Here is a 27,341-nt window from a genome sequence, read left to right as displayed (position 1 = left end):
ATAATTTTATCATGATTTTGAAATAATAATTAAAAAAAAAGAAATAATTTGAAATTTTATAAGAATTTATTTTTGTACCGACTTTTTTGGGGGAAAATGTACTAATTGAATGATGAATGAGAAGTTTGATGCGTTTATGATTGCGTAACAATTAATTAACATCAAATCATTTATTTGTTTCAGAAGATAACGACGCAGAAAGTGTCGCATTGAGGGAGCTGACAACTCGAGAGGACAACTTGAGGAAGAGGCCTGGGATATTATTTATTTTGTGTATGAGTAATTTTTTTTTGTTTATTCTTGAGCCTCTTTATTTCACCATTCGATTTGAAAATAATAGAGAAAGAATGAAAATATAAGAACAAATGCAAGATTAGATTTATCCTAATTTGAATATTCGTTATAGAAAATGTTACATCGGAATTTAATAACAAATGTTACACCGTCAATTTTATTGTAATAGAGACATAATGAATCTATAGATTTTTCTATATCGTTTGGGTATTTATCAAGATTTATCAAGTTGTTGTCACTGTATCGTTTATCGTGGTTTCTCGCTCCCTCACCATCTTTTCTAAATAATATGGCAAATTCACTCCAATTAAGGCAGACATCACGCTTCTCTTTGGTACACCAACATCTTTCCGTTTCTTTCGTGGTTCTCTATTTTTCTTTTTCTTCTTCTTGGGTTCGTAATGACGCTTAATATGCGCTATCAACCGTCGCTTCGACGTATATCCCACGGAGCATATATCGCAGTAAAATTTCTTTCCGAGATGACTAGTTCTCACATGCTCGTCCAAATTAGATTTATAGAAGTAAAATCTATGACAATTGTCGTATGGGCACGGAAAAACCAATCTGTCTTCGGAATGTATCTTGCAGTGTAAATTTAGGTTGGCTTTACTACGAAATACTTTGCCGCAAGTGTCGCATTTATGATCTGAAATGAAAATTGGTTCTGCTCGGTTACATTCTTATGATATAATTTATTTTTCTGTAATACACACATACCTTTATGGTTTGTTCTTCTATGTTCGCACAGAAGCGTCCACTTATCAAACACCTCTGAGCATCCAGGTACTGGACAACGCTTCTCGTGTGTCTTTTGATGCCGGTTAAATCTACTGCGATTCAGATAACTTCTGTTGCACTTATCACACTTGTAGACTATAGGCATGATTGAGTGCTCAGAAGCTTGATGCGTTACAAGCTGATGCTTCTTATTGAAAGTCGCGTTACATTCCTTGCAGGAAATCCTCTTCTCGCCGTGGATCTGCTTATAATGACGTTTGTAACCCTGTAAGCTTCTCATTCCCATTGAACATTCCGTGCATCTAAAATTGAGACAGTAACATATTAATATATTAATGTATTGGCTACAAGTCTGATTGAAATATATGCCAACGTATACGAACGTGTACACTTTCTTCACAACATTATGCGTTTCCAAATGCCTTTTTAAATGAGAGGAATTTGTATACGATTTTGTACATTCTGGATGGCTACACTTGTAAGGTTTCTATTAGAGAATGTAGAATCATTAGTCATTAAACATTGAAATATCACATAACACAATTACTTTCATCCTCATGATTGTTACCTCTCCGGTATGCGATCTTATGTGCCTCTCCAATCTATTAGGTCGTAAAAACACGGCATTGCAGTCGGGATAATCACATTTGTACTTCTTTTCCTCCTTCTGCTTCTTGTTTTGGACGTTGCTGTCATGTTTGCTCTGGAGATCTGACACACCGTTATCGCTACCCTGTTCTCCTACTTGACCCATCTCGATGTCGTTTCAACTAATACCTTTCCAATTGAAACAGTTCTAATTTAACAACATATATGCGTAATGTAAAAATGCAAGTCGACTATTAACCCTATAACGGTAGGGTTGGGTCGGATGTGACCCACGGCTTTGTCTATTTTAGTTTCTTGTTTTATTGCAATTATTTAAATTCAATTAATAAACTTTATTATATTCTTTTATGCATAAATAAACAGAGAAAAAAGTTTTATGTTATTATTTACTTCTTTTTATCTACTTTGTACGTTGATTAAATATGTTCCGAAAAACCACCTTGCCATTAGAGGGTTAAAAGTTAAAATTCTCAAAATTTAATCTTCCAACTTGGAAAAGATACTTAATCAAATTACAGTCAGTTTATTCTGGTTATTTATACTTAACACAAAATAAACAGGATAACTTAAATTACGTATTTCACACGTAGATTAAAATCAAATTAAATTAAACTTACATCAGAGAATCACATGGGGGAATGTCCTTTCACTAATCTCAGCGAAACTCGATCTACGCGGCATATAAATAGCAACCCTGCAATTTACGTTATTTAGTACAAAAACTCTTAGCTCCCGACTTGATAAAATCGCCGCAGTTACGAGGTTAGGAAACCCCATTGCAATTGCAACACCACGCTGACCACACGTGGCATTCCGCATTCCGCGCTGTCTGCGCATGCACGCTTGACCGGCTTGACACGATAGAAAGACAAGGCGCGGCGCAACGCAATATTTCAAAATGGTCTTCTTTCTTCTTTCACTTCGGCTTTTTAAGTTTGTTTTATTTAAAATATAACAGTATTTAAATATAACGCAGTGTAGCCTATGATAAAATGTCTGCCTTCTTTTTAGTAGAACTTTTTCGTTTTTTTGTCTTTTCTTCAATGTCTCGAATTTCTTTTCAATGTATAATTGTAGATCTATGTTGATTCTTTCTTAAGCAGAAAAAGTATGATACGGTGCATTACGAATGATAAATCTAGTGATACTGAAAAGAGATCACAACGATAAACCCTTATGGACTTTGATTTTAATAACTCAATTGACGGTTAATTTCTCACGAAATTATTCAAAATTATTCAAAATTTCTCACAATATTTTTTGTCAATATTTTTTGTCAATATTTTCATGTAGCTTAACACATGTCAAGTTATATTACACAATTCTGGTGCAAAAAATTAATCGCCGATTTAAGTTAATCAATGCCTGATTGCAGTCGTTCGAGGTGTGCCTCGGAGGAGCACCTCGCAGAGATGAAGGAGTTTGATCTCTCCCCGAATAAGTCGATAACGGGAAACCTCACGTCCGTTCTTCTCGGACACACGCCGCAATAAATCGATACGATGCATGTGCATTCGCGTTTATACTAATTGGAATGCTACGTGCGCCTGTTGGAATTCAGGTCGTCGAAGATCACGACTGCAATTGGGCCGAGCGCGTATCCTATAATGCTCCATCGACGTTTTGTACCCCTTTTCCTGAGTATACATATCAGTTATGACTCAATCGGATCGATGGTGGAGTCTCTTCCAAATAAAGTATACGTTATCTTTTAACGCATTATCTAAAGTAAAATTTGGGAGGACGCGTTAAATTTTTGTCTCCCCTTAACGTTGCAATTTTTAACAGAGCAGTTGTGTACTCCTAGAAAGAGAAAGGGGAAAAGAGAGACTAATATAATTATCTTTCTTATTTTATCCCATAGAGCGTAATCCCTGAAATGTCAACTATTAAAAGATAAGACATCCTATACATGTCTGGCGAATGGAATTTAAGCAGAATGACGTGGCGCGTATAATGAATGAATGAAATTTAGAATGTGGATTTTGTCATCGCTGTGTCGGCGAAGAATTTAAGTCGACGAGAGGTCGACCGTTCGAGAAAGGTATTGATACTTTTATTGATCGAAGCATCCATCATTGATATTAAAAAGCATGATATAGACACCAAGATATAATATATATATATATATTTAAAAAATTCTCAAAGAGACCACACAAATAACGCGTGATATAATCGTGGAGGTGAACGATGGTTTGACGATTTATTTCAGGCGTGCTCTAAACAGGTCAGGCAGAATTTTACCACTTTGAGTGTGACCCCTTTGAGCTATGTGTAACGTTTTCTTCTTACCTCCCAGGTGCGATGTGCAATTTTCGATAATTTTGATGTCGGCGACAATCGTGTATATCTAGTCATCTTTGCATCTCAATAGCTGGAATCGGAAATTGTGAATGTACGAAGAGAGAGAGAGAGAGAGAGAGAGAGAGAGAGAGAGAGAGAGAGAGAGAGAGAGAGAGAGAGAGAGAGAGAGAACGCTCGCACGCACACACGAGAAAGAGGAAGAGAGGAAGAGAAGAGCGATGCCAACTATTTTACCCCCACCTCGAGGATCGTTAGGGCTTACGGGCCACGTGACCGACCAGCAGAATTCGCGGCGTCCGCCGAAAATCTAAATCCGTCCGAGCCGGGGAAGAAGAAGAGACCACCATCTCGGCGACACGAAACAGCCGCCGCGAGATAGTTTATAATCGCCCGTGGCTCGCGCCGGATCGATCGAGGGATCGCGCGCGAGTGCGAAAATCCGCGCGAAACCTCCTCGCGATTCTTATTTTCGCGAGCAAGAAAGGGTAAGAGAGAAAAAGAGAGAAGCGGAGAACCCGCGGACGATCACCGTTTCCGCTCTCTTTCCTCTTGTTTCCCGGGAAGACGGGAGAACGGCGGTGACAACGGCGGCCGATTCGTCGTGAAATCGCTCGAGGAACATGATCCGCGTAGACGAGTCGGATCCGGTGGGAGGTAAGAGAGAGAGAGAGAGGAGGATAAAGAAACGGGATAATTGTATTTTTCCTGAACAGGAAATACCCGGGAAACGGGGAGGGGAAAAGAGGGCATGTTGCGGGAAACGCGGGAAACGCGAAACGTGTGCGCGCCTGTCAGCGCGCTCGATGGAACGGGGCGCGACTTTGGGGAAATCAAAAGATGACTATTCTCATTCAAGCAGCATCGTTCTAATCTTCTCTGACGCATTCTAATACCCAAGTGTCTGCCACTGAATTAAAACAGAAATATTCTCGGCGAATACAATTTTAGCAATACGGAGAGACGTATCTCGTAGGAATTTCCGCGCCTTGAACAAACATATAGAAGCTATTTTCGCGCGTAATGTCGGAATTTGGGCATCTCGAAATTAAAGCTTTATTTATTATCTTTACTCATCCCGCGCGTGAAATTGTAGGCAGCTGGTGTACAGAAAAAAAAGAATATTCTTGATTTTAAAATATCTTTAACTTCAATGTGGAAATCTTGAAATGAGATTATATTGAGTTAGCGAAGAAAGCCTGCTCGAATAAAGTATATAGTTCATCCAAGCAAAAAAAAGTTAAATGTCTTATAAAATTATAGATTGAGCGTATATACGAATATATAAGTTTTGATTCGACACTTTTTCTGTGTGGAAGATCCTTCAAGAACAAAAATATTGTGAGACGTGTAATATAAATAGAGGTAAATAAATGAAAAAAGATATAATAATAAGATAAAAAAATAGATTCTATTTAAAGGGCTTATCTTTGAAGATGGACATCGGGCTCGAGGGAACGATCGATATAGGAACCTTTTTAAGGAAGAGAAGAATGGAGAAACTTTGGGAAACTCTCTCAAAATAAATCATTAAAATATAACGAGAAAACTTGCTAACAAGAAAAGGATACACAATTGATGGCGTCTCGTGAAGTCTTGGCGAAAAGTTGGCGCCAAAACTCTCGAGGAGAACGGGCGCGATACTCAAAGTTGCCCTCTTTCCATCTTCAAGATACGCCGGCTCATCGCTCGGCGATGAAATTGAATGCCAAACGCCTACTCACCCTCGCATTCCACCCGTCTCACCATCGCGCGCGCGCGCGCCTGTTTTCAGAGATCGAGCCCAGCTTCCCCTATAGAGACGTGACGATACGCCGAGGTGTCGAGTTCAAGGACGATTATGACATCCAGTCGGAGCTCGGACGGTGAGTGATTAAATCCATCGATCAGCGGATGTGTACAGACACTTCGTGTATCGTGCCAACGACGCGTCGATCACGCGCGATCGGATGCGTATCAATCTCGATACAGCCAGGGAATTGACGTCGAGCTGACGTCGTGATTAATGGAGAGAATTTCCAGGAAGTCAACGCAACGCGCGGAAACGAGGATCACGCGCGTCAACGTATATAGTTAATTAGTTTAATTTATCGACTTTTAGAGCACCTCGTTTATGCGATCATAACAACACATCCTTTTTGATCTGGAAGATCGTAGAAAAATAGTATAGAACATTAGAGATAAATGCGCTAATGCTTCTTCTTGCTCCATCCGCTCTAGATGAAGTAATATACACTGCATGACGATTAACTCCTGATCAACCCGGAAACAGACGCTTGATTTTTTTTTTGCATAAATGGTCATCTGGGGTGATGTTTGCATACCCCGATTAAAAGTCATTGTTATTACATACATATTGCGTATTTTCGATTGTTCTATAATTTATTAGTTTTTAGAGAGAGAGAAACCAAAAATATTTAAAAAATAAAAGAAGCACAACACGTTAAAATTGCTGTGATGTGAGCTTCATTTTTTCGATAGGTATTATTATAGAGTGTAAAAATCACCCCAGGCGCCCGTTCCCGGGTTAAACCGGTAATCTAAATACAAATATTTGATATGTCTTCGTCGTAGTATGGCCTTCATTCGATATTCTTGCATCGAGTGTCCAATATTCTTTAAGATATTAGAGCTGTTGGCCCGTTTCCACAAAATCAGACGGTATATAGTGACAGAATTACAGGAATGTTGCCGTTGCCGTCAGGTGCACGTCTGCGGAATGCAGCGCAAAGGTGATAAGGCGATCTCGCTCGCGCCGGCAATCAAGGACCCAAGCGCGACACTTACGTCTATAAATAAATATCCGTTTCTCTCGACCCGTGGAGTGAAACGGCACGCACGTCAAACGACACGTTCCGACGTCGAGCTTGGGCGTGCCGGTGCTCTTGACACCGGTGGTGAACTCGGCCGACTCGCCAGTGCCGGAATGTAGTTTGACAATGAACGTGTTTGCCCTACGCTACGATTTCGAAATCGCAGACGAGTCCAGTATAGGAGCATGGACGGTGCGCTCGAGAGCGAATTGCTAAAATGAACTGAAAAAGATTTCGATTTTTTATTTTCTTAAAAATTGGACGCGTAATTCTCGCCAAATTGCTTCTTTCTGTCCTCACGATATTGGCGTCGCTCAAAAATTAAATGTCAAGCACGAGAAATTTAATAATAATGATGTGACAGCAAAGCGAAATAATGGTTTTCTAGTAGGAAATCTTGTAACATTCACATTCAACCCTAAGAGAAGAGCGACCTTTAGCTGCAGGCACAATCGCTCCGTCCTCTCGCCTCTTTATGTAACGCGGCGATTAATTAATAAATTAATAATTTGATTATATTAATTACTGTATAACAATAGAATTTAATTAATAGGTGTAATAATTGCGTCCGACGCATCCGTTGACTTACAATTAGATACACGAACACAATGATTCGCTCGCTGACTTGGCCGCGTGACAAGTATGTTGTGATCTGCTTTGTGCTGCCAGGGACATGCTGCGGATGTACAGCTTTGGCAAATCGTCCAGCAGTGTTTATCACTTTTTACGCGTTACTTGTTACTTATTACCCAACAATTCTGTGTTTCAAAGATCGTAGCGCCGGTAGCGCGATTTTGTATACTACGCTTGCTACTCTAATCAACGGAGATTCAATTCAATTTTTACGTAGCTATTCCCTGTATAAGCCAAATGATTTTTTACCCGATTATACACACAGTATTTACAAAGTAAGAACAAAAAGTATCCAATCGTCTTCGATTAATTTTTGGTTTCTCTACTCGTTTCAGGGGAAAATTTGGAATCGTTTACCGATGTAAGGAGAAAACAGGCGGGTTGATGCTCGCCGCGAAAGTGGTGAACGTCACGAGGAAAGAGGACAGACGTGCTGTGCAAAGAGAAGTAGACATCATGCGACGCTTACAGCATCCACGATTGATTCAGCTGTACGATGCCATTGACACGGGGAAACAGATATATGTCGTTCTAGAACTGTACGTTTTTTTTTCTCTTGCGGGGGGCGAAACAGCGGGCAAGGGAGCGTTAGGATTAGAAAGACGCGCGCTCTGTGGGATTTATACATTTAAATTTCCATCATTTAAGGATCGACGGCGGTGAGCTCTTTGAGAGAGTGATAGACGACGATTTCGTACTGACGGAACGCAGCTGCGCCGTTTTTATGCGGCAGATATGCGAGGGAATAGAATTCATGCATGGTCAAAAGATTTTGCATCTCGATTTAAAAGTGAGTCGCGTGTTTAATTTATATATTGTCGACACGAATTATTTTGAATATAGTGGAAGATTGGTATATTTGACAATCATATGTTCCTCGTAAATCTTCCTATTAATTTTTTTACGATCGTAATATGTTTATTACAAAGTTATTTCCAAATTTTCATGTCTTATATTTATCAAAGAATCTTTGAAAGTTGATCTGTTTACTCGTGAGAATATAATTATCTATGTAATCTTCTTCTTATTTAGTAATTTGTGTAATTAATTAAAATTATGTCCGTTGTGTAGCCGGAGAATATACTATGCCTGACGAAAGAAGGTAACAGAATCAAAATCATCGATTTTGGCCTGGCGAGGGAATACGATCCGAGTAAGAAACTACAAGTGTTGTTTGGTACGCCTGAGTTTGTTGCCCCCGAAGTCGTGAACTTTGATCAAATTGGATTTGGTACCGACATATGGAGTATTGGTGTTATTTGTTACGTATTGTAAGTTGTACGATTCCGCATATTACAGTTTCACAAAGGATACGCCTCGTAACGATCGAGACTGCTCATGTAACTAACTATTTTAGACTGTCCGGTTTATCACCGTTTATGGGCGACACGGACATTGAGACAATGGCGAATGTCACCATCGCGAAGTACGACTTTGATCACGAGGCCTTCACCGAGATCTCGGAAGATGCCAAGGATTTCATAAGATGCCTTCTGGTGAAAGACAAGGAGTAAGTATATTTTTATATTTTATGTTACATACATACATATATTGTACGTATATATTACTCTTCTGAGTTCCAATTTCTCTTTCTCTCCCTGCTCCTTCTCCTTGCTTCCTTCTTCTTTGCAGTTTCTCACCTCTTCTTCTTGTATTCCCGTATTACCATTTCACTCACAATCAGAGAAGAAGCTCCTTCTGTTACACTGTTTAAATTTATCCTCTTTGACTCGTTGCGAGGGTGTGTGTGTATGGCTCGCAAAGCAACCCGCACTTTTTTTTATCGTGACTAATCTACTTTATGTTCTACTTTAATATATATCAATTTCCACGAATTTGTCAAGCCAGCGACAAGAAAAAAGCGATTTTATATCTTGTAGCAAAATATAAGAATTTATTGCATTTTGTAGTAACTCTTAACAAAATGTATGTTGTTTCGACATTGTATATCAACTATATTATTTTATTCTCGTCGCATTCAAGAAACGATTTTGTTGTTTCGAGAGCGTCCAAATGTCAAACGAGCAACAGCGGTATACAAAGCTTCGCCCGTCGGATGGTTTTTTATCGAGAATTTTGCATTCGGATACTCATAACGCACGTAATATACGCACATTTGTACGATATTCGAGTCCATCGTTGTATTCTTCGTCTATACATTTTCGTCATAATTGTTCGCCCTCGGATCGCGGAATCACGCGCGTGTCTCCACGTGACAAGGAAAACGCACTATCGAGCCTGGGACACCAGAGCACGACCCTCCTCACGACGAGCCTTTCGAATCTTTCAGAAAGCGAATGACTGCGGCGCAATGTCGGCAACACCGATGGCTGGCCCGAAAAATGAACAAGCCCAAGAGCGAGAAGGAGGTCGCGGGATTGGCGGCGGCCAAACGGACGGCCTTTATCGAGAATCGTCCCGTCATCGGTGTCGTCGACGATAACGGCAGAGAGGAGCTGGACGTGACCAAGGACAATCTCAGACTGTTCGTCGAGCGTTGGCGGGAACATCCGGACAGCCCGTACACGATCGACTCGTATCACGCGTTGCCGAGGAACCTGCTTCGCAGTCGCGACGAATCCATATCCATGCGGGGTCACAGTCCCTCACCCTGCGACAGCCTTCGCAGCAGCGGCACGCAATCGGAGAGGGTGACGGACCCTGCAACCGTGAGAGATAATTCTAGCCACTTGTTGTCCGTGCCGAATCTCAGCTTGTCCTTGGAGAGGAGAGCTTCCGAAGGTACGGCGGCCGCGCGAAACCGTCGCGATCCCGCCAGCCAGATCGCTCTGGCCGAGGAGATCATCAAGCTGTCCGAGCACTTGCGCTCGATCGCCATGGGGTCGCGGGTGAATGAGGAAAATAACGGAGGCCCAATGGAAGCGCAGCGATACTCGAGGAGTAATGTTAAAGTGACGTCTCACGTCGATAAAGAGACCAACGAGATCACGGAGAAACTGTCTAGCATCACTCGGCAGCGAAAGCTCAACGGAACGACCTTTCACGGTAGCCGCAGCTTCGACAGGCGCAATCTCGATCCAAATTTCGGTAACGTGTTCGTGGCCCTGAGGAGAACGAGCATCGGCGATGGTGATACGTCCGAGAGACGCAAAGATTCTCGAAAATATTCCCTCGAACGAACGACGATCACCGAGACGATCGATGAGAAGTTCAACGGGGAGAGGATCGGGAGAGGTAGGAGGTCTTCCACCGGCGCGGAGGAAATGGACCTGACGCCCCCGTGGCGACGGTCCCGCGCGAAACGATCCTTCGGCGAGACCAGCAGGGATGTTCCACGGATATCGAATTTGCGGGACCTGCACAAGAATCTTAACTTGGACGAGCCGGGCAGCACGAAGGACCTACTGTTGCATCTGTTGGGCGAATGGGAGGAAGTCACCACAATGTCCGACGGCAGCGGCGGCGGAGTCGGCGGCGGCGGTGGTGGTGGTGGTGGTGTCGGCGCCACCGGCAGGAAGTCCGTCAGCCTGGACTGGCGCGGGGCCGACACGATCGCTAGGAGGACGATGAATTCGTTGGCGCAGTACTTCCAGTCGAAGCAACAGGAAACGAAATCTCCCGACGTCGCGTCATCCACGTCGCCGTCGATACATCGTTGAACGACACGTCCGCGCGCTTGCGGATTGCGCACTTGCGAATGGTTCGTGGACCGGATCAGGAAAATGCGCGGCGTTAACGATCTTTGCTCTCTTCTTTCGATCGTAATTTCGTTTATTTCGGAACAATTTGATTCTCAAAATGAGATATACGCCTATAATAATATACTTAGTAGATGATTCGCAAAGATTAATCTATGAAAATGTGAATCTTTGATCTTCAAAGTCGGGAAATGATTATTATTATTCAACCCCTTTCAATCCATCTTACAATTAATTATTTTTTACAAACACTTACGAATGACACAAACAAGTGCATCTTATTTCTTATTCTTTAAATAATTAATTTTTTAAGAAAAAATTAGAAGAGAGAAGAGTTGTTTAAACGAAAAAAAAAAGTTAAGTTTTAATTATCTTGACGCCTGTTTAAGTTCGGTGACCGACTGAATCTTGGATTCACATCCGTTTCTGCAGATGTGTTTTCACAATTAAAAACAAGTCGGAATCTTGCAATTTCGTGACATTTCGTAAAATATAATGTATATATACATAAAATGTCGCGCAAGTGTAAGAGACCGTAAAGTCCTCTATTATTAAACTTGAAATATAGACGCGATTCTGATGGATATTTGTATACGGAGAGTTAAATTTGGATAATAAGGATGATAGGTTTACATTACTCTAAGCAAAATTCTCGATAGCTGTGCACCATCGATACACCCTCAAATCAATATTTTTATATGTCGTCAGTACAATTTAATTAATTTTCAAGGAGCCTATATCTACAGGGAATTTTAATTCGACTTGATTCCTTGCAAGCTAATAAATCTATCGTGCAGACATTTTCAACAGAAACAACGGCGCAAAGTTCGTCGTTCCGAATTTAAATATCATTTTTTCTGCAACCGACAATTTTTCAACGAGCGCGTTCCAGAGGGAAACCCTTATATTTAATACACTGTTATTTATTAATAGAATTAATCGAATATATTCTCATGTATTATAATAATAACAATTATGAGAGAGACATAAAATAGATTAAGTCTAGAATTTTTTACTCATTGTCGGTATATAATGTTGCACGAAATTTGCAGGAGAGCTGATTGAAATAACATATACATTCACGCACATGTTTCTTGTTAAATATAGTCACATATGTCACACACATGTTCATATTTTATATCTAATATATAAATCACAGAGTACTCTATAGAAAAGTTTCGAGTTCACTCGCTTCGCGCCCACACATCTCCCACACATCCGAATAGCGAATAAATTAAGAAACTGATTGGTCTTCTTGCTATAGGGAAAGACCGTCTGCGGGAAAGCTTATAGAGCACCGTTGGCTGGAAGCCGCTCTGGAGAACCCGATACAGAAGCACCGATTGAAACGCTATGTCATTAAGAAGCGCTGGGTTAAGGCGGTCAACGCCATCCTGGCGTTGAAACGGATGGGCGCGCGTCTAGACTTCGACTTGATCTAGTATCGGCTAACGACATATCGTGCATCGATCCAGGCTCGATAACGTTACGCGAAATAGTCATTTCGCATATCTGTGCCAATACACTTTTGCGTATATGCCTTAATTGCATTATTTCATATAACTGTTCGTTCAACGCGTTTTGTCGGATTTTAAGTGCGGAACAAATAATGGACAAGAGGGAGAGAACGGATAAACGTTTATCGAAATGAAACAACTGGCGCGCAAATTCCGGCGTAATCATTCGGCCGCGATTGAAAACGAGGTCGTGTTTCCTCGTCGTTGTTTATTCTGATATATAATACTATTCAACGAAAAATACCCGATTATTCCGCACAGCTGGGCGGATAGATATTGTCAGTAAAACAAATTGTTGCAGCTATATGAGAGTATAGATGCTCCTGTCGATTGAAATTCGATAAAATTGGATTTTTCCCGCGGGCTGTTTTGGATGTAATTTGAACTCGTCTGAAATATTGTCCGTGTATTTTTACATCTATATATATGTATATATTATATGTGTACCGTGTATATATAATTTTACAAATACTATACACTTATATGTGAAACGCGAGCGTATAAAGTTGTATTTTATTTTTAACAAAGTCTTTATCAACAACGTGCGAAAAAACAACGAGCTTGTTTATACAAAAGTCATACAAACTGATCGTATCTCTTTCGCGATTGGCAATAGAAAAAATACTGGAGATAAAATGTTGGAGGAAAAATATTGGAGAAAAAATAAGAGGGAAAATACGAGAGACCCCGTACGAATTGTGTGTGTATGAGTCATCCTGTATATTTAACTGTACCTTTTAGATATTTTCGTTTCTTGTGTCACTACACGAAATAATATTGCGATAGCGATAGTTAATTATTACAGCGCACCATGTTTAATAAACAAATTAATAATTAAATAATGTAGGACACGAAGGCATTTGTTAACCGAGAGCATCGTATAATTTTGTCTCGCAACTTTTGAGCTGTATAAGTTTTATTTAATTTTGCAAATTAAACTAACAATTTTAATACGTACATATATTGATCCTGTCAAAATGATACATACCTATATTTTTTGTGGATATACAGCACGGATCAGAACCGCAACTGTGTTACCCAGTGGGAAAATTCCCGAATATAGCTACGTAGTTCCACGTTCGCGGTTCGCAATTATGTGCACAGTTGGCGTCTCGGTCTCGGTTCGCTTTGTTTACATTTCGTCGGGCAAATATGCGATTTATTTACTAAATATTTAAATGCGCTTCTCTCTCTCTCTCTCTCTGACGCCACAAATATATTTAAAATGGTGAGTATTTTTCTTCATCGACGAGATACTGAAATAACAGACAACCTTGACGTTAAATTGCATTAACATGCATGTACTAGGATTAACGCAATTGACATTTCTAGGTTATACCGCATAATTCTGTGGTACTTTATTAGCGTGCATATTGTTTCGCGACAATTAATCGTTTAGTCAATTTAATCTTTAAAATATTAGGTGGTAACTTTATAATAGTAGCAGTTATTTGTATGACAGCACGTTACGACTTGTTCTGAGAAACGTCGGTGTGATTGACCGTTTTATATTTTAGGGCGAGGACGTGTTGCAGAATTGGACCCCTTACGCCAGAGAATACGATCCCTTAAAGGCGGGTAGTATCGACGGAACAGACACGCAGCCTCACGATAAGGCTGTTAGCAGGGCAATGCTGATGCACTACGAGCCGCCGCGCAATCTAGAATCTAAGCCGGAAAGAACTATATTTGTAGCTAGACTCGGTCCCAAAATCGCTAATTGCGACCTGAAAGAGGTAACTTTATCTTCGAATAGAACGACACGTTTGGCAATTTTATTGTACGTCTTATATTAATCATTTGTAAAATTGTTTAAACTGTTATCGTTCAGTTCTTTGGCAAACATGGAGATGTCGTTTCGGCGAAGGTAATAGTGGACGTGGTGACCGGACTCTCTCAAGGGTACGGTTTTGTGGAAATGAAAAGCGAAGAGGACGCTAGAAGAGCGTTGAGACGAACCATTGACGCCACGTTAAAGGGATACAAAATATTTATCGACAACGAATGCGGCCGTACTTTGAAGGGATGGAAACCCAGGAGACTCGGTGTGTAATCAGCAATTAGAGGCGCACAATTTTCGTAGACAAATATGAAAAATTTTAACTCTCTGATTCTTAGGAGGTGGTTTTGGCGGCAAAAAGGAATCGGGCCAGCTGAGATTCGGGGGAAAAGATCGACCGTTTAAACGACCGATCGTACCTAATATTTTAAAGCCGAAAAGATAAATAGCCTGTTCGACATTTGCGACACTATTTCCGTCCACCGTTTCCCCTCTTTCATTCCTATACCTTTCCATTTGTTATTCCAATGCATTAATAAAGCAACATACAGAGCACGTACAGGTTTTGTCATTCGAGCGTCGTATCTCGTCTCCCGTCGTAGATCGCGTGGACAATTTAGCGGATTAGCGCTAAATCTTCGCGAGATGGTCTTTCGAGCACACCGCGGGGAATCGTATATTCGCGCCCGCGCCGGCAACTTTATACCGCGTCATCGCGATCTCCCACACACGCCTCTCTCCATATAAGGAGGCACCTCGCGATTCGACACACAGTCACATCCAAGCTTAAACTTTCAGCACCGACGACAACGGCGGCGATGCTGATAAGGCAACCCTCTTTCTTCCGCTAGTTAGATGACTAAGATGACACGGGCATCCCGTACCCTTCAGCAGGGTCTTAGACAGCCCACGTTCGTTTATCGCTCAGATTCTACTACGATTTCATCAACGGTGCCCCCGCAGTGCGTTCTTTTTTCCTCGGCGAATATGAGTCACAAAGAGCGCGTATCGACAGCATAGCCGAGATGTTTTACGTTGAAAATAACCAAAGTTACGACATATAACAGTTTGTTATCCCGAGCTTTTTTTTTATGTAAATTGTGATTATCATAAAAGTCGATTCGATTTGTTTCGATTCAGAAAAGCACTGTACATACATTCTTGAATGTTACAAATATATCGGAAGACTGTTACAAAGGAATATATACATATATATACATAATTTTATTTTAAGAAACTTCAATTTGATAAATACGAAATTACACCGTTCTTATGTCTTATTGGGGGGGAGGGGGAAAGTTAACGAGAAGCATTCGTATTTAAATCGAACCTATCACAGAGATTATATTAACTAAAAATGAAAGCGTATCGTAATCATCCTAGCTGGCAGAAGCTTTTAAAAGAAGTTTAAAGGAAGTCTGAAAAATTATGTCGTCTTTTTTAGAAGCTTCTGCTGAGATACTAAGATATTAGAACTAATGAATTGCACACAATTACGTATGCAATTACATGCGTAGGGGGAGAACGAGTAGAGATCTCGCTAATTTTCGGTGTATCTTCATACTCTACAATTTAAATTTAAAAGACCAGATTCTCGATCTTCGAGCGATCTTCAGCGGATCTTCGCGGACCTCTGCAGCCGGTTCACCTCACCGTTGTCAACGGCCATCGGGAGGTGGGGGCGTGAGATCGTAACGGGCCTACTTTTGGAGCAATCCGTCGTCCGTCGAATCCGTCCGGCGCGGCGTGGCGGAAGAGCGCGGAGTCCGCAGGAGGAGTTGGAAGCGCGGCGTGCGGACTCGCCGGCGAAAAGACACGAAAATAGTATCAACCAGGATCGTATCACTCCCGGTGGCCCGCGTACGCGGATCACCGCTCTATTAATAGAAAACGAAAGAAAGAGAGAGCGAGAGCGAGAAAGACGGGCGAGGGAAGAAATGAGAGGCCTTAAACCGGGGCGGGCACGACGCCCGGAGTCGGGGGCTGATGTCCGGTACGCCGACGACTTCGCGGACCTCAGAGCGGCTCAGGCTGTCGCGGACTCCACATTCCACCGGGACAAGCTCCTCCTGTGCGTGTGCGTGTCTTCTCTTTCTCTCTTTTTCTCTCTCTCTCTCTTTCTCTTTTTCTCATCCCTCTGCGGAGTGTCGCGGGACTTCATCATCTCTCTTTTTCTCTCTCTCTCTCTCTCTTCTCCCTCGCGGTTTCACCCGGCTGGGCCACCCCCGTGAAAGCCATCTACACGCGCGCGTATACGTCCAACGTACACGCGCTCGCGCACGCACACACACGCGCGCGCGCACTAGCACGCCCGCACTCGTCCACACGCATTGACACCACCCCGAGTGTAAGTTCGACATTTTTCATTCTCTGCTCGATAATCATCCCTATTGTAATTTCTCTCTTTCCCTCTCTTTCTTTCTTTTTTTCTTCTTTTCTTCTTTTCCTTCGTTTCTTATCGGGTACGGAAGGCGCACCTCCTTCGCCTTCTCTCTGTTTTAGCTCTCGTTCCGAAAAACGTTCGCGATGAACTACACGATGACCTTTCCGCGATGTGTGAACTGTCGTGAATGTGAAAACGATGTGATACGATACGAAATAATTAACGATCGAGAAAACCTCGGTGGAAATCCCCTCGCTTCTGCACAATATTTATATTGCTGAAGAAGATTGACCCGCGACGAAACGTCTTGGGGGACGAATGGACGATTTAGCCCAAGTTCCGAGGCTCGATCACGCGATCCATCTTCCGAGGAGGATCAGTGTGGACCACGTAAAATTACTTAAAAGCATCTTTTCATTTCAATGTGCGGAAAGGGAAAGTGAGAGAGCGATGTTCCTCAGCCAGTGAAAATCTCGTGAATGCGTGTAGCCGCGTCCGCTCGAAGCGCGGACTCGATCTACTCGCCCATCGGGAAGACCTTTGCGCGCATCAGTGGAAAAATTTCTGACCTTCGGTGCGACGGACGTGCGAGTGAATGATTATGCGAAAAAAAATTGATTGATGTAAGATCGTGTAATGCGTTTGTTATTCCGCTCGGCATTTTTTTGGCATAGATTAATGACTCTCGCGCAAACTTTATCCGCGGATTCCTCTCGCGTGTGCGATCCGAAAAAGACTCCCTCTCCGAATTCTTTATTTTCTTTACACCATTTTCTTTGCGTTATAACATTTTTTGTCGTATCATTGTATTATATCGTTATTATTTATGCTATTTCGTTATATATCATCATTAATATAAAGTGCCGAGAAGAAGACGACAAAACGATCTCATAAACTTGTGGTATAAAACCGGACAATAGTTTGAGATAAAAGACTGAGGTGTCACTTCGTGTCGGTCGAGGATTAACAGTTTTGTACTTCGACCTCGACTTATTTGGCAACTGCGACAAGTAAATTAACACAAGGACGAGTTATATGATTTCATTGCCGCGTTACGGCAATATTCCGACGGACTCGCGGACATTTTCGCGGACGTTCAAGATATTTCGCCTCCCGTTCGTCGTCTAGGGTTACGCCGGTTACGAACGCCGCGGTTTCGACGTTCGTCGTCCGCGTAAAGAAGGCAAGGAAAGGAGAGCGAAACGAGCGTGTGTTGTACCTCTCTAAAATTAGAGCAACGTGGCAGAGAAGGGGACGGGCTCCTTATAGAGCTTGTGCGCGACGCCGGAGCTTGCGGCCAGGGTTAGCAAACTGGCATTTTCTCTTTCTCGCCTCGAAGTATCGGATTACTTCGGGAACGTCGTCGGTGCGCGCCGTCCGGCCCATTCAGCTTCGGCTTTCCTCCGGGTGCCCCTCTTCCACGGAAGGTTCGGCCAAGCGCGTGCCCCGTGCCTCTTTTCCCGGGTGCTCCCTGTCCCCCCTTGCCGCTTCCTCTCGCCTGGTCCTTCCGCGCGACTTCTTCTTCTTCTTCTTCACCCGTAACCGGTTAGGTTTCCAATTTTTCATCCCTTCTTGATCCTCGCTCGTTTATCTCCCGAAATTTATCGCACCGTTGGCACGCGATCTAATCAAGATTGTTCACGCGGAATTGATCGTGACGTGCCCGTCGTCGGAGCTGGTATCAGTATCAAGTTGCACGCATAGTTGAGTTACGAAAGTTGTGATAGCTATGTTAAACGTCATGGAGATTTCGCTCCTCGACGATTTCACCGCAAAGATGTCAAAAGTGTTAACGTTACGCGATATAATTTAAACTACGCAATCTTTTTTCCTAGAAGAATAGCGCAGTGCAACTTTCATCGAACAGTGTGATCTAATTAGAGATATTTAACGCGCAAATAAATCAACCGTTCGCTTAGTCGCTCTACTGTTTAAAAATCTCTCTCTTGCCGTTGACTCGGCAGATCATCCTGGTAATCGACGTCTCGTTTTTGTGTTGCAGCGCCTTAAACAGCCGCCGACATGTCTGACGACGAGGAACAATACTCGTAAGTAGCTCCCCTGATCGTTATTCTCAAGCCAACGTCGATCGTAAATTGTCATCCGTTGGCTCGCGTTCCGTAATTCTCAATCGCTTATTTTGAAACTGATGCAACTCCAATTTTGGTACAAGTTCTACAAATTCTGATGGGTGCGTAAAAAATTCATGCGCCACGAAAAATCATTTCTCCCTCCTAAGAAAAACAGAAAAGTCAAAATAATGTCAATTTGACTTTCTGTTCTTCTTGGGAACAGATTTTCTCTTCGGGAAGTATAGGATTTGCATAATTTTCAAAATAAACGACCTGTAAAACACGCGATATCGTCGCTCTCCGAGATGAGTAGACCGAAATGCGAGAGAGAAGGCGCCGAGGTACGCGCCAATGATTTCCAGACTCGACAAATCGCGGATCTTTGCCGATGCCGAGGCGGTATTAGGCAAGATCGTGGCACGCTCGCTGAACGTTGATCACGATATCGTATACGAACCCGAAAGTGCGAGCGAAGTTTAAATATCACGCCCACGTAAGGTTAAACAGATCTGTGGCATCGTCGTGTTCTAAATGTTTCACACATTTGTCGTCTAACTTTTGCCGTCTCGGTGCCCGCCCCAGCTGCGTGCGTCACGTCCCAATCGCACCCACGCACGAACCCCTTTAATTAGCACTCAAAGCGAGACTAGGATACTTCAGTCAACTCATCCTTAATTGTCGCTCGATGACTCGATTTTCACATGCTTGCATAATTATTATTTTTTTTCTTAGATGCTTTTCGTGTCTTGCATTACCGCCTCAAACTTTCTAAAGCAACACTGATGTGTAAAATACAATTCTACATATTTTCTCATTAAATTAAGTACTTAACTTAATTATTTGTTATTATAGAAACGTTTTGAGAAAATTTGCTTTCAGCTCGAAATAAAGAAAAGACGAAGTAAATAAATCGGTCGAGTCTAGACACATCTAAGATAAGAATATAAAAACTTGAATTCAATCACTTGCATTTATCTGCACGGTCGGATTGCAAATTCATTGCCATGTTTCACGAAGCAAAGTAAATTCGCGTGATGACATACATATATATACTGACAGAAATCAATCCGTGTGATAGAAAATAAGCGAGAGTTTGAAGCAACCCTAAAAAGACCCTAGCTCTTTGAGAGCGATACCCTCCCCCCCGTGAATGTCCTCCTCTCCCCGCGTTTGTTTCACGTTCGAACGCCCCGATCGCCAATGTTGTTTCCGCCCTGACTAAACTGGACTTTTTTCCGTTTTCTCTTTTGCAGCAGCGAGGAGGAAGTCGAGGAAGTGTAAGTGTTCACTTTCGTTAAATGTTTCCCCGATTACGCTCCCCGGTATCTTTCTAACATACGAATTGTTACGTTTTCTTATTTCAGGAAGTAAGTTTCTGAGGCTTGTAACGTGCGCTGGTATAGCTACTGCGAAGACGCGATTCCATTTCGATCTCTCGCGATTAAAGAAGCCGCGCGAGTCTCTCGATTTAGTTCGCGGGGTAATAGATCGTTCGCCAAAATTCGAATTAGCTGACAGATCCGATTAATTTTTTCTTTCTTTTTTACTTTGCGAAGATAATGCATATTCGTAAAGATACTTATGGCGTTTCACGCGCGGGATCCGGCGAGATTTTGTCGAGAAAGATTTATCGAGATCCATAAATCAAGACCGGAGTTACTCTAAATCTCTCTCTCTCTCTCTCACTCTCTCTCTCTCTCTCTCTCTCTCTCTCTCTCTCTCTCTCTCTCTCTCTCTCTCTCTCTCTCTCTCTCTCCTCTCTTCTCTTTTTCTTGGAAATGTCGTTATATCGTCGGTGTCGGTGCTCTCCTTTCGTAGAAATAGAACGTCGAGTTAGATTAAAGCTAACAAACGCCCAACGAGCGCGCACGATGGAATCGATAGCGGAGAAGATAAAGAATAATAGCTTTCCGAAGTCTCGTTTTGCGCCGCGCAACACGCAACAGATTTCTCTTGCCGATTGTGATTTATGAACTCCGTTCTTCTTCTTTCTTTTTGTTTTGTTTATTCACTCCCTGTCTCTCTCTCTCTCTCTCTCTGTCTGTGTGTATCTCCACATACAACACACAAAACCAACCAACCAACCAACCAACCAACCAACCAACCAACCAACCAATCAACCAATCAATCAAACCAACCGTCACTCGACCATCGACCGATCGGCTAATCGACCCGCGCGGTACGATACAAAATATGTCAAAATCGAAGGCAGCCGGAGAAGAAGACCGAGTAAGTTTTGCACACGACAAATATGAACGTCTCTCTTTTTCTCTCTCTTTCTATCTCTCTTTTTTTTCGACGGCCAATAAATGGTGTACGTTCACGCGCTGTCGTCAGTGTCGTTTATTTTTTTTTCTTCCCCGCTGTCTAATCGCTGTCTTGTTGTCTTTGTTGTCTCGGTGTAGTCTTTAATTGTTCGTCCGTTCTCTGTTTTATACTCTCTCTTTTTCTCTCTCTCTCTCTCTCTCTCTTTGTCTTGATCATCACACGCGTTGTGCCGCCGCAGTCGTTTACTTTTGCATAGAATTTTTTTTTGTAACAAAACACTTGCTGGCTCTTTCTATATCTGTCTACTTATCTTTCTCCCTTTCCCTTCGTTTCTCTTTTTCCCTGTCTCTTTCTCTTTCTTTGATTTTCTTCTCTCGTCGAATTGTTATACATTGCACACGAAAGAAGAACGTCGCTCTGACAAAATACTTCTAATGTTTAATTCATCGGAATTTGGTTTGCCAGAGAACGACGAAAAACGCTTTTTCAGTGACGTTCTTCTTTTTGGTACATTGTCTGAAAAAGAATTGACGCTGATGTGTCCATCCCCCGCGCCTCTCTGTTTCTACTTCAATTCTTTTGTAAAGTATTACATTCTGCCGCCGGTGTATTCGCTGTCTTCTCAACGTCTGTCTTGTGTCGCTGTTCTGCGTCGATGGTTTAAACAAAAGAATAATAATAATAATAATAATAATAATAAAAGAGAAAACAAACAGCAATGCTATCGCGCTTTTCTATGTATCACGGACGACTGTATACACACGCACACATGTACACGTATATCTCAAGTATGAGAGACCACACATGACCGTACAATACGCATCGTCGAGACCTCTCCTCTCACAGAAGCGATGAGGTTTTGACGAGATGCAGTTGCAAAAGTATATACATATATATATATATATATATATATATATATATATATATACACGTTTTTTACCCCGCATTTTATTTCTCCAAGCCTTATCTTTGTCCTCGTCGTGTCTGTCGACTGTATATCTGTCGCCTAATATCAGCCTCTGTTATCCGCATTATTATGGCAAATGGGCAACGAAACGTTTCTTTCTTTTTTTTTTTGCAAAAGCGCTACGAGATCCCCGTTGAAGAGAAAGTAACGACGAGCCGCTTAATTGTTAAAGCAAGCGACGCATACCGGTTACTCGCTCGCAATGAGTGTCGGAACGACCTCAGTCTCTGCAATAAAAAAAAAAACGTGCAAATCAATCGATCGAGCGGTCGGATTTAGTTTGCACGGAAAAAAAAAGATAGGAAAGCGCAAGTTGGAGACGAGCGCGATACCGATTTTTATAATTTACGTGCAGCTTTGTGCAGTCCTACGTCCTACGTAAGCAACGACCAATTACACGACGTTATTAATGAATCTGTACTTTCTTTTTTTTATAGGGGTAGGGCGTCCCAAAAGTAAGTTGAATATATCGAGGTGTTTACACGTCAATAATATATCTTCCCTGTTCTCTTCGGCCGCTCTCTCACATCCCCCTCCCCCGTCCGGTTTTTCCGACGTCGATTAAATTCGTTTTTCTTAATCTCTTTAGAGAGGAGATATTTTTTTTGTCTTAATTTTCGAAAGGCCAAGGGATAAATTGTTTTTCACTGGCACACGAAGTTCGGTAAGATATTTCCAAGTTCCGTTCTCAAGAAGATACGTGCGTAACACGTCCCTTCGAGGAGCTATTGTAAACGCAATTTGCCGGTCTTACGCCTTTATTGTAAATCGCGATGAATCTTCGCCTCTCTGTCTCTAAAGACCGGGAGCGTAAAATTACAAAATTAACGATTGCTGGACCGACGTTGGTGAAACCGGTCGCCAGACCCTTTTGGATTTTTCGTCACGGCAGGAATGAGATCGCGGAAGAGACCGCGGCTTCGGCGTTACGGTCGCGTTGCGCGCTCTGTAGTAGATTCGCCAATTTCTATCTATATCGCCGGAGAGAGAATCTTGTTTACAGATACGGGACGGATAACGCGATCGTTGGCCTGTGTGTAGCGCGCGACGGCGAATAATAATAGGGATATATTTATCGAAGGTAGCGGCAGGCGCGACCGGCGCGCGGCGGTACGTCGCGGGCGTTCGTGAATATTCCATCGCGATTGCATAACGTTAAAGCGCGACGATACTTGAGCCGTTTGGGAGCCCGCCAGGCGTCTCATAAATATATGCACAATAACGTAACACAGTTTATTCCGAGACCGACGTCTGCTCAAAATGTACCACGCCCCGGCGCCGACGTGATCTTATTAACGGCCGGTCCGCGCGCGTTCGATATACATAATAATGCAGCATATCTGCAGTGCGGCGTTAATCTTGCGAGCTCGATACGAATTTCTCCATTTCGACCGTGTAGAATTATATGTGACAAACTATGTAAAGCCAGGGGTATATCCGCGGCATTTATTGTCGCATTGAAATTGCATAAACGCAAATGCCGAATCTTGCGAGAAGATCGCGATCGTGCATTTGCGTTTTTTGGTCAAAAGTCAAATTGTATATAGTCGAGAACGATTACTCTGGATTTCAATCCTGTCGGTGACGTCTGATCATTCGTCGTCAGTGTTCGAGGCCCCCCCCCTCTTTATGTGTTTCCCTCGTTTACTTTATATCTCTTTCGCACCCCCCGCGTGTTTTACGTTTTGTCTCTCTGATTAATTAACGAATTAACGAGTTGTACATAATCACGTGTCTTGTTCGAGTTTACGTCAAAGCGATGTGTCACACGTCCTTGTATCTCAAGGCTCGTTATTTTGTCCGATCCCCCATATTAATTTATATTGACTTTGCGCCATAATTGAACGACTCGCAAGCAATAATTGCAATATATACCCACGCCCGCAGATCCCATGAACAAGCGGTTCTTACATCCCCGACGACATCTTCCACGATGTAAATTATGAAAAAAAGAAATATTCCCCCCTAAAAAATTCAATAGAACGCTTTAAGAGACCCGGGTGGGGAAGGAAAGCCGAAATCCGATGACGATTGCGGTATTCTCCCCTTCTCGTCGATTTATCTTTCGGGACACGAGTCCCACACGTGTCCCCGTGAATTTTCACGGATTGACCTCCAACTCGGTCTGGAAAAAATCGAGCGAAATTATCCGTTAAATCCGTTTGCAAACAATTTTAAGCCTATAACGCTCACAATTGTCATTCCCCCCCTCCCTCCCAAAGCGTATCTCCGATGCGCCGTCGTCATTCCCCCATTTCCGATATCTCTTCCGGTCATTTACGAATCCACGGTCCTTACGACTGAGATAACTCTATCCCAAAAGACAGTCATGGGATTCCTCGCTACTCTCCATTAATGCCTTCTCCCGTGATTCGCTGCAATGCGGTGCGCACTTTGGTTTCTTCTTTCTTATATACGCTTGCACATTATCGCCTTTTACTACTTGCCTCTTTTCTTTCCTCATCTTCTCTTGTCTGTCTCTCTTTCTCACTTTTTTCTTTCTTTCACATGTCGCCTCTGCCACCTCTCCTCTCTGTCCCGCTCTGTTTCTCTCTGACTCCGTGCATCTATCTATCTGTCTGTATGTTCCGCCCATGTGTTGTCTGTGTGTGTATACGTGCGACGAGCGGCATTGAATAAAATATGCACTACGGGAGAGAATGGATGGAGTTGTAATAAAGTAGTGGAGATATGGACGTGAGAATCGCGTATGGAGTTCTGGGGGATCTTGCGAGATCTTCCAGAGAGCGGGCTCAACCGTCGTGATTTAAAGAGAGTTACTTTTGTTTTCACTCCGGCCTCCTTCAGGGAATCTGGCGAGAATATCGAGTTTATGAAGGTGAGTGCTGGCTGCTCGTAAATAAAACATTGTGCGAGTGCCCAAATTCCCCCGTGCGTCCGTACAGCACCTTCGTCGTAAAAATACGCCTTTTGCGGATAAACAGAATGTATATCGGTAACCCCGTTCTATCTATCGATCGCATTGGGAATCACGTTGGGCTCTAGCACGATTGTTGAGAGAAACATATCGAATACGCGTTACGACTAAAATCCGTTAAAAATTCAGAGGCAAGAACAGAAAAGAAGCGACCTCGACGAACAGCTCAAAGAATACATAGCGGAATGGCGAAAGCAGAGGGCCAAGGAGGAAGACGAGTTGAAGAGACTAAAGGTACGATATCTTCTTGATCAATATTTATTTGTATTTAATATTGGGAACTATGCTGTGTATTAGGAGAAACAAGCGAAACGGAAGGTAACCCGCGCGGACGAGGAGAAGAGATTGGCCCAGAAGAAGAAGGAAGAGGAGGAACGTCGCCAACGTGAAATTGGTAATTGCACTTATGTGTCCGTCTCTGTATTCTCCTCTAAACAGAATCTGGAAACTTAAAGTTCTCTAAATTTTTTCAGAGGAGAAGAAACAACGTGACATCGAAGAGAAGAGACGGTAGGTATTTATATAATATATCATTGATACGAAATGCCTCTCCGTAATGTATTCAAGAATTATAAGAAATAGAAATGTCATTTTACATGAAAAATTCTGTATGAATATCGGTTCTTTTCTAAATAGTTGACTCTCTAGTGTTTTGTGGGAAACAAGAAATAAATTAAATAAAAAAAAATAAAAGAAAATTTTCTTTGATATAAAATGTCGATAAACAAAAAAGAGCCAATTAGTTGTCAATATATAAAAATTTATGTCGCGAGCGATTAAATAACAATTAAATAAGCAAAAATGTCAAATTATTTTTATCGCTGACGAGAGCAAAAAATTTTGCAATAATAAATTTATTGATTTATGTTACGTAACATTTTTTGACATAAGTATTTGACATTCGTGTTATATGAACCGTTATTTGCGATGTAAATTTTCCATACACATCAACAACTGTGATTCTAATTTGCCTTTCTCCATCTATAGAAAAATAAATTGTTTAAGATCAAACGAATTAGTTTATATCTTATTTTGTTTTTCTCCGGTTCAATTGATATTAAACTGGTAAATTTATTATGCATTAATTAAATTGATCATTGGTAGTTACGTAACTACTTGAATACGGAGTAGAAGAACACAGTAGGATCTATTGTGCTTTATATATATATTTTTTTTATTAAAAAATGATCTTTTCATCCAATTAAGGGAGTGCTCTCGTTAAAAAATTTTTTATATGCATTGTGTAATATTATGTGTTGTTTTATATTTGCTTGCTATAACTTTAGGCGCCTGGAGGAATCGGAAAAGAAACGCCAGGCAATGATGCAAGCGATGAAAGACGCAAGTAAAGTAAAGGGTCCAAACTTTACCATCACCAAGAAGGGTCTTGAGGTGAGTATTCTCTTTACTGTAAGCAGCAATTGCGTATATTCTCTGTAACCGGTATCTTTTCTCTTCTTTTCTGTGAATTTAGGGTAATCTTTCATCAGCGCAACTTGAGCGTAACAAGACGAAAGAGCAGCTCGAGGAAGAGAAGAAGATCTCCCTTAGCATTCGCATCAAGCCTTTGGAAATCGAAGGTCTGTCCATTGACAAGCTCCGTACTAAGGCTACCGAATTGTGGGAGACCATAGTCAAACTTGAAACTGAAAAGTACGATCTGGAGGAGCGACAAAAGCGTCAGGATTATGATGTGAGCTTTTACGATTCTAAAAATACTGAGAATTGTTCCGCCCTATTTGAACAGTATAAATTTTATCGCATTCCTAATAAAATTTAAATTGTCGTTATTTTTTTAAGAATTGCCTGTTTGTCATGCTAGATTTTAATTGTATAGTTTGCAATTGTGTAGAAATGGTGGTTTTAATGAATGAAAGATTGCATAAGAAGAAATTTATTTATATATAATAATTTTATATACCATATATAAGTGTCATAAAAATAAAAAGAAAGAAAAAGAAGTATACATATTGACCATTTCCGCTTGATAAATAAGTTACTCGGAGACACGAGTTTAATTATAGTCCGTGTTGTTTTCTGGCCGTATTGATAAATCGATATTGCCCTTTTATCGCAGCTTAAAGAGCTGAAGGAACGTCAGAAGCAACAACTGAGGCACAAAGCCTTGAAGAAAGGTCTCGATCCTGAGGCTTTAACCGGCAAATATCCCGTACGTAATCACGTATATCGTATCGCGCGGAAAAAAGGAAAATACAAGGAAGAAGCTTTGTTAATCGAATCGATCTCTTTTACAGCCGAAAATCCAAGTTGCCTCGAAGTACGAACGTCGCGTTGATACCAGGTCCTACGACGACAAGAAGAAACTTTTTGAAGGCGTAAGTGTAACCCCTTCTAACTTATTCAAC

At 41.9% G+C, this 27,341-nt stretch overlaps 4 protein-coding genes across 19 annotated transcripts in view; 3 read left to right on the top strand and 1 right to left on the bottom strand.

The window, feature by feature from the left end:
• Nucleotides 1-304: 304 nt before the first annotated feature.
• LOC143898157 (uncharacterized) lies at nucleotides 305-4,057 on the bottom strand. 2 transcript variants are annotated; one of them, XM_077407436.1, is made up of 6 exons: nucleotides 3,937-4,057; nucleotides 2,262-2,338; nucleotides 1,604-1,812; nucleotides 1,419-1,522; nucleotides 1,015-1,337; nucleotides 305-943 (listed from the first exon to the last, which is right to left on the bottom strand). In XM_077407436.1, exons 3-6 carry the CDS (start codon nucleotides 1,787-1,789, stop codon nucleotides 519-521), a joined length of 1,038 nt encoding a protein of 345 aa, XP_077263562.1. In that variant the 5' UTR covers nucleotides 1,790-1,812; nucleotides 2,262-2,338; nucleotides 3,937-4,057; the 3' UTR covers nucleotides 305-518. The 2 variants fall into 2 exon arrangements, with proteins under 2 accessions (XP_077263562.1, XP_077263572.1); XM_077407446.1 differs by lacking the exon at nucleotides 3,937-4,057 and having other exon boundaries at nucleotides 1,604-1,831; nucleotides 2,262-2,404.
• Nucleotides 4,058-4,172: 115 nt separating this feature from the next.
• Nucleotides 4,173-12,306, top strand: LOC143897945 (uncharacterized). The gene is made up of 7 exons (XM_077406941.1): nucleotides 4,173-4,602; nucleotides 5,720-5,810; nucleotides 7,727-7,930; nucleotides 8,040-8,181; nucleotides 8,463-8,662; nucleotides 8,749-8,901; nucleotides 9,682-12,306. Exons 1-7 carry the CDS (start codon nucleotides 4,569-4,571, stop codon nucleotides 11,009-11,011), a joined length of 2,154 nt encoding a protein of 717 aa, XP_077263067.1. The 5' UTR covers nucleotides 4,173-4,568; the 3' UTR covers nucleotides 11,012-12,306.
• A 1,332-nt stretch (nucleotides 12,307-13,638) lies between these two features.
• On the top strand, nucleotides 13,639-14,902 carry LOC143898306 (U11/U12 small nuclear ribonucleoprotein 35 kDa protein). Its single transcript, XM_077407686.1, has 4 exons — nucleotides 13,639-13,795; nucleotides 14,085-14,303; nucleotides 14,399-14,612; nucleotides 14,686-14,902. Exons 1-4 carry the CDS (start codon nucleotides 13,793-13,795, stop codon nucleotides 14,790-14,792), a joined length of 543 nt encoding a protein of 180 aa, XP_077263812.1. The 5' UTR covers nucleotides 13,639-13,792; the 3' UTR covers nucleotides 14,793-14,902.
• A 1,414-nt stretch (nucleotides 14,903-16,316) lies between these two features.
• Nucleotides 16,317-27,341, top strand: part of Tpnt (troponin T, skeletal muscle) — a 13,373-nt gene continuing 2,348 nt past the window's right edge. Inside the window, exons 1-12 of one of the 15 annotated variants that reach the window (XM_077407223.1) lie at nucleotides 16,317-16,424; nucleotides 18,733-18,778; nucleotides 20,056-20,079; nucleotides 22,475-22,492; nucleotides 24,846-24,876; nucleotides 25,105-25,209; nucleotides 25,273-25,369; nucleotides 25,449-25,485; nucleotides 26,262-26,367; nucleotides 26,450-26,668; nucleotides 27,053-27,145; nucleotides 27,231-27,311. In XM_077407223.1, the coding sequence (XP_077263349.1) occupies nucleotides 18,753-18,778; nucleotides 20,056-20,079; nucleotides 22,475-22,492; nucleotides 24,846-24,876; nucleotides 25,105-25,209; nucleotides 25,273-25,369; nucleotides 25,449-25,485; nucleotides 26,262-26,367; nucleotides 26,450-26,668; nucleotides 27,053-27,145; nucleotides 27,231-27,311 (837 nt within the window). In that variant the 5' untranslated portion in view covers nucleotides 16,317-16,424; nucleotides 18,733-18,752. The other 14 variants (XM_077407262.1, XM_077407207.1, XM_077407241.1 and 11 more) reach the window with 14 other exon arrangements.

The sequence above is a fragment of the Temnothorax americanus genome, unplaced genomic scaffold (assembly GCF_048541705.1).
Source record: "Temnothorax americanus isolate GAGA-0224 unplaced genomic scaffold, ASM4854170v1 Scaffold1, whole genome shotgun sequence".
In the NCBI taxonomy this organism is placed as follows: Eukaryota; Metazoa; Arthropoda; class Insecta; order Hymenoptera; family Formicidae; genus Temnothorax; species Temnothorax americanus.
Note: the sequence above shows the minus strand (reverse complement) of the source record. Positions and strands in the feature narration are given on the sequence as shown.

Bases quoted from the DNA above. Each gene is read 5' to 3' on its own strand.
- LOC143898157 (XM_077407436.1), bottom strand. From the start codon at position 1,789: ATGGGTCAAGTAGGAGAACAGGGTAGCGATAACGGTGTGTCAGATCTC. The intron at 1,523-1,603 runs GTAACAATCATG...ATTCTCTAATAG, and splicing joins TAAGATCGCATACCGGAGAG to AAACCTTACAAGTGTAGCCA. The intron at 944-1,014 runs GTATGTGTGTAT...TTTTCATTTCAG, and splicing joins TAGAAGAACAAACCATAAAG to ATCATAAATGCGACACTTGC.
- LOC143897945 (XM_077406941.1), top strand. From the start codon at position 4,569: ATGATCCGCGTAGACGAGTCGGATCCGGTGGGAG. The intron at 8,182-8,462 runs GTGAGTCGCGTG...TCCGTTGTGTAG, and splicing joins TTTTGCATCTCGATTTAAAA to CCGGAGAATATACTATGCCT. The intron at 8,663-8,748 runs GTAAGTTGTACG...TAACTATTTTAG, and splicing joins GGTGTTATTTGTTACGTATT to ACTGTCCGGTTTATCACCGT.
- LOC143898306 (XM_077407686.1), top strand. The intron at 14,304-14,398 runs GTAACTTTATCT...GTTATCGTTCAG, and splicing joins CTAATTGCGACCTGAAAGAG to TTCTTTGGCAAACATGGAGA. The intron at 14,613-14,685 runs GTGTGTAATCAG...TCTGATTCTTAG, and splicing joins ATGGAAACCCAGGAGACTCG to GAGGTGGTTTTGGCGGCAAA.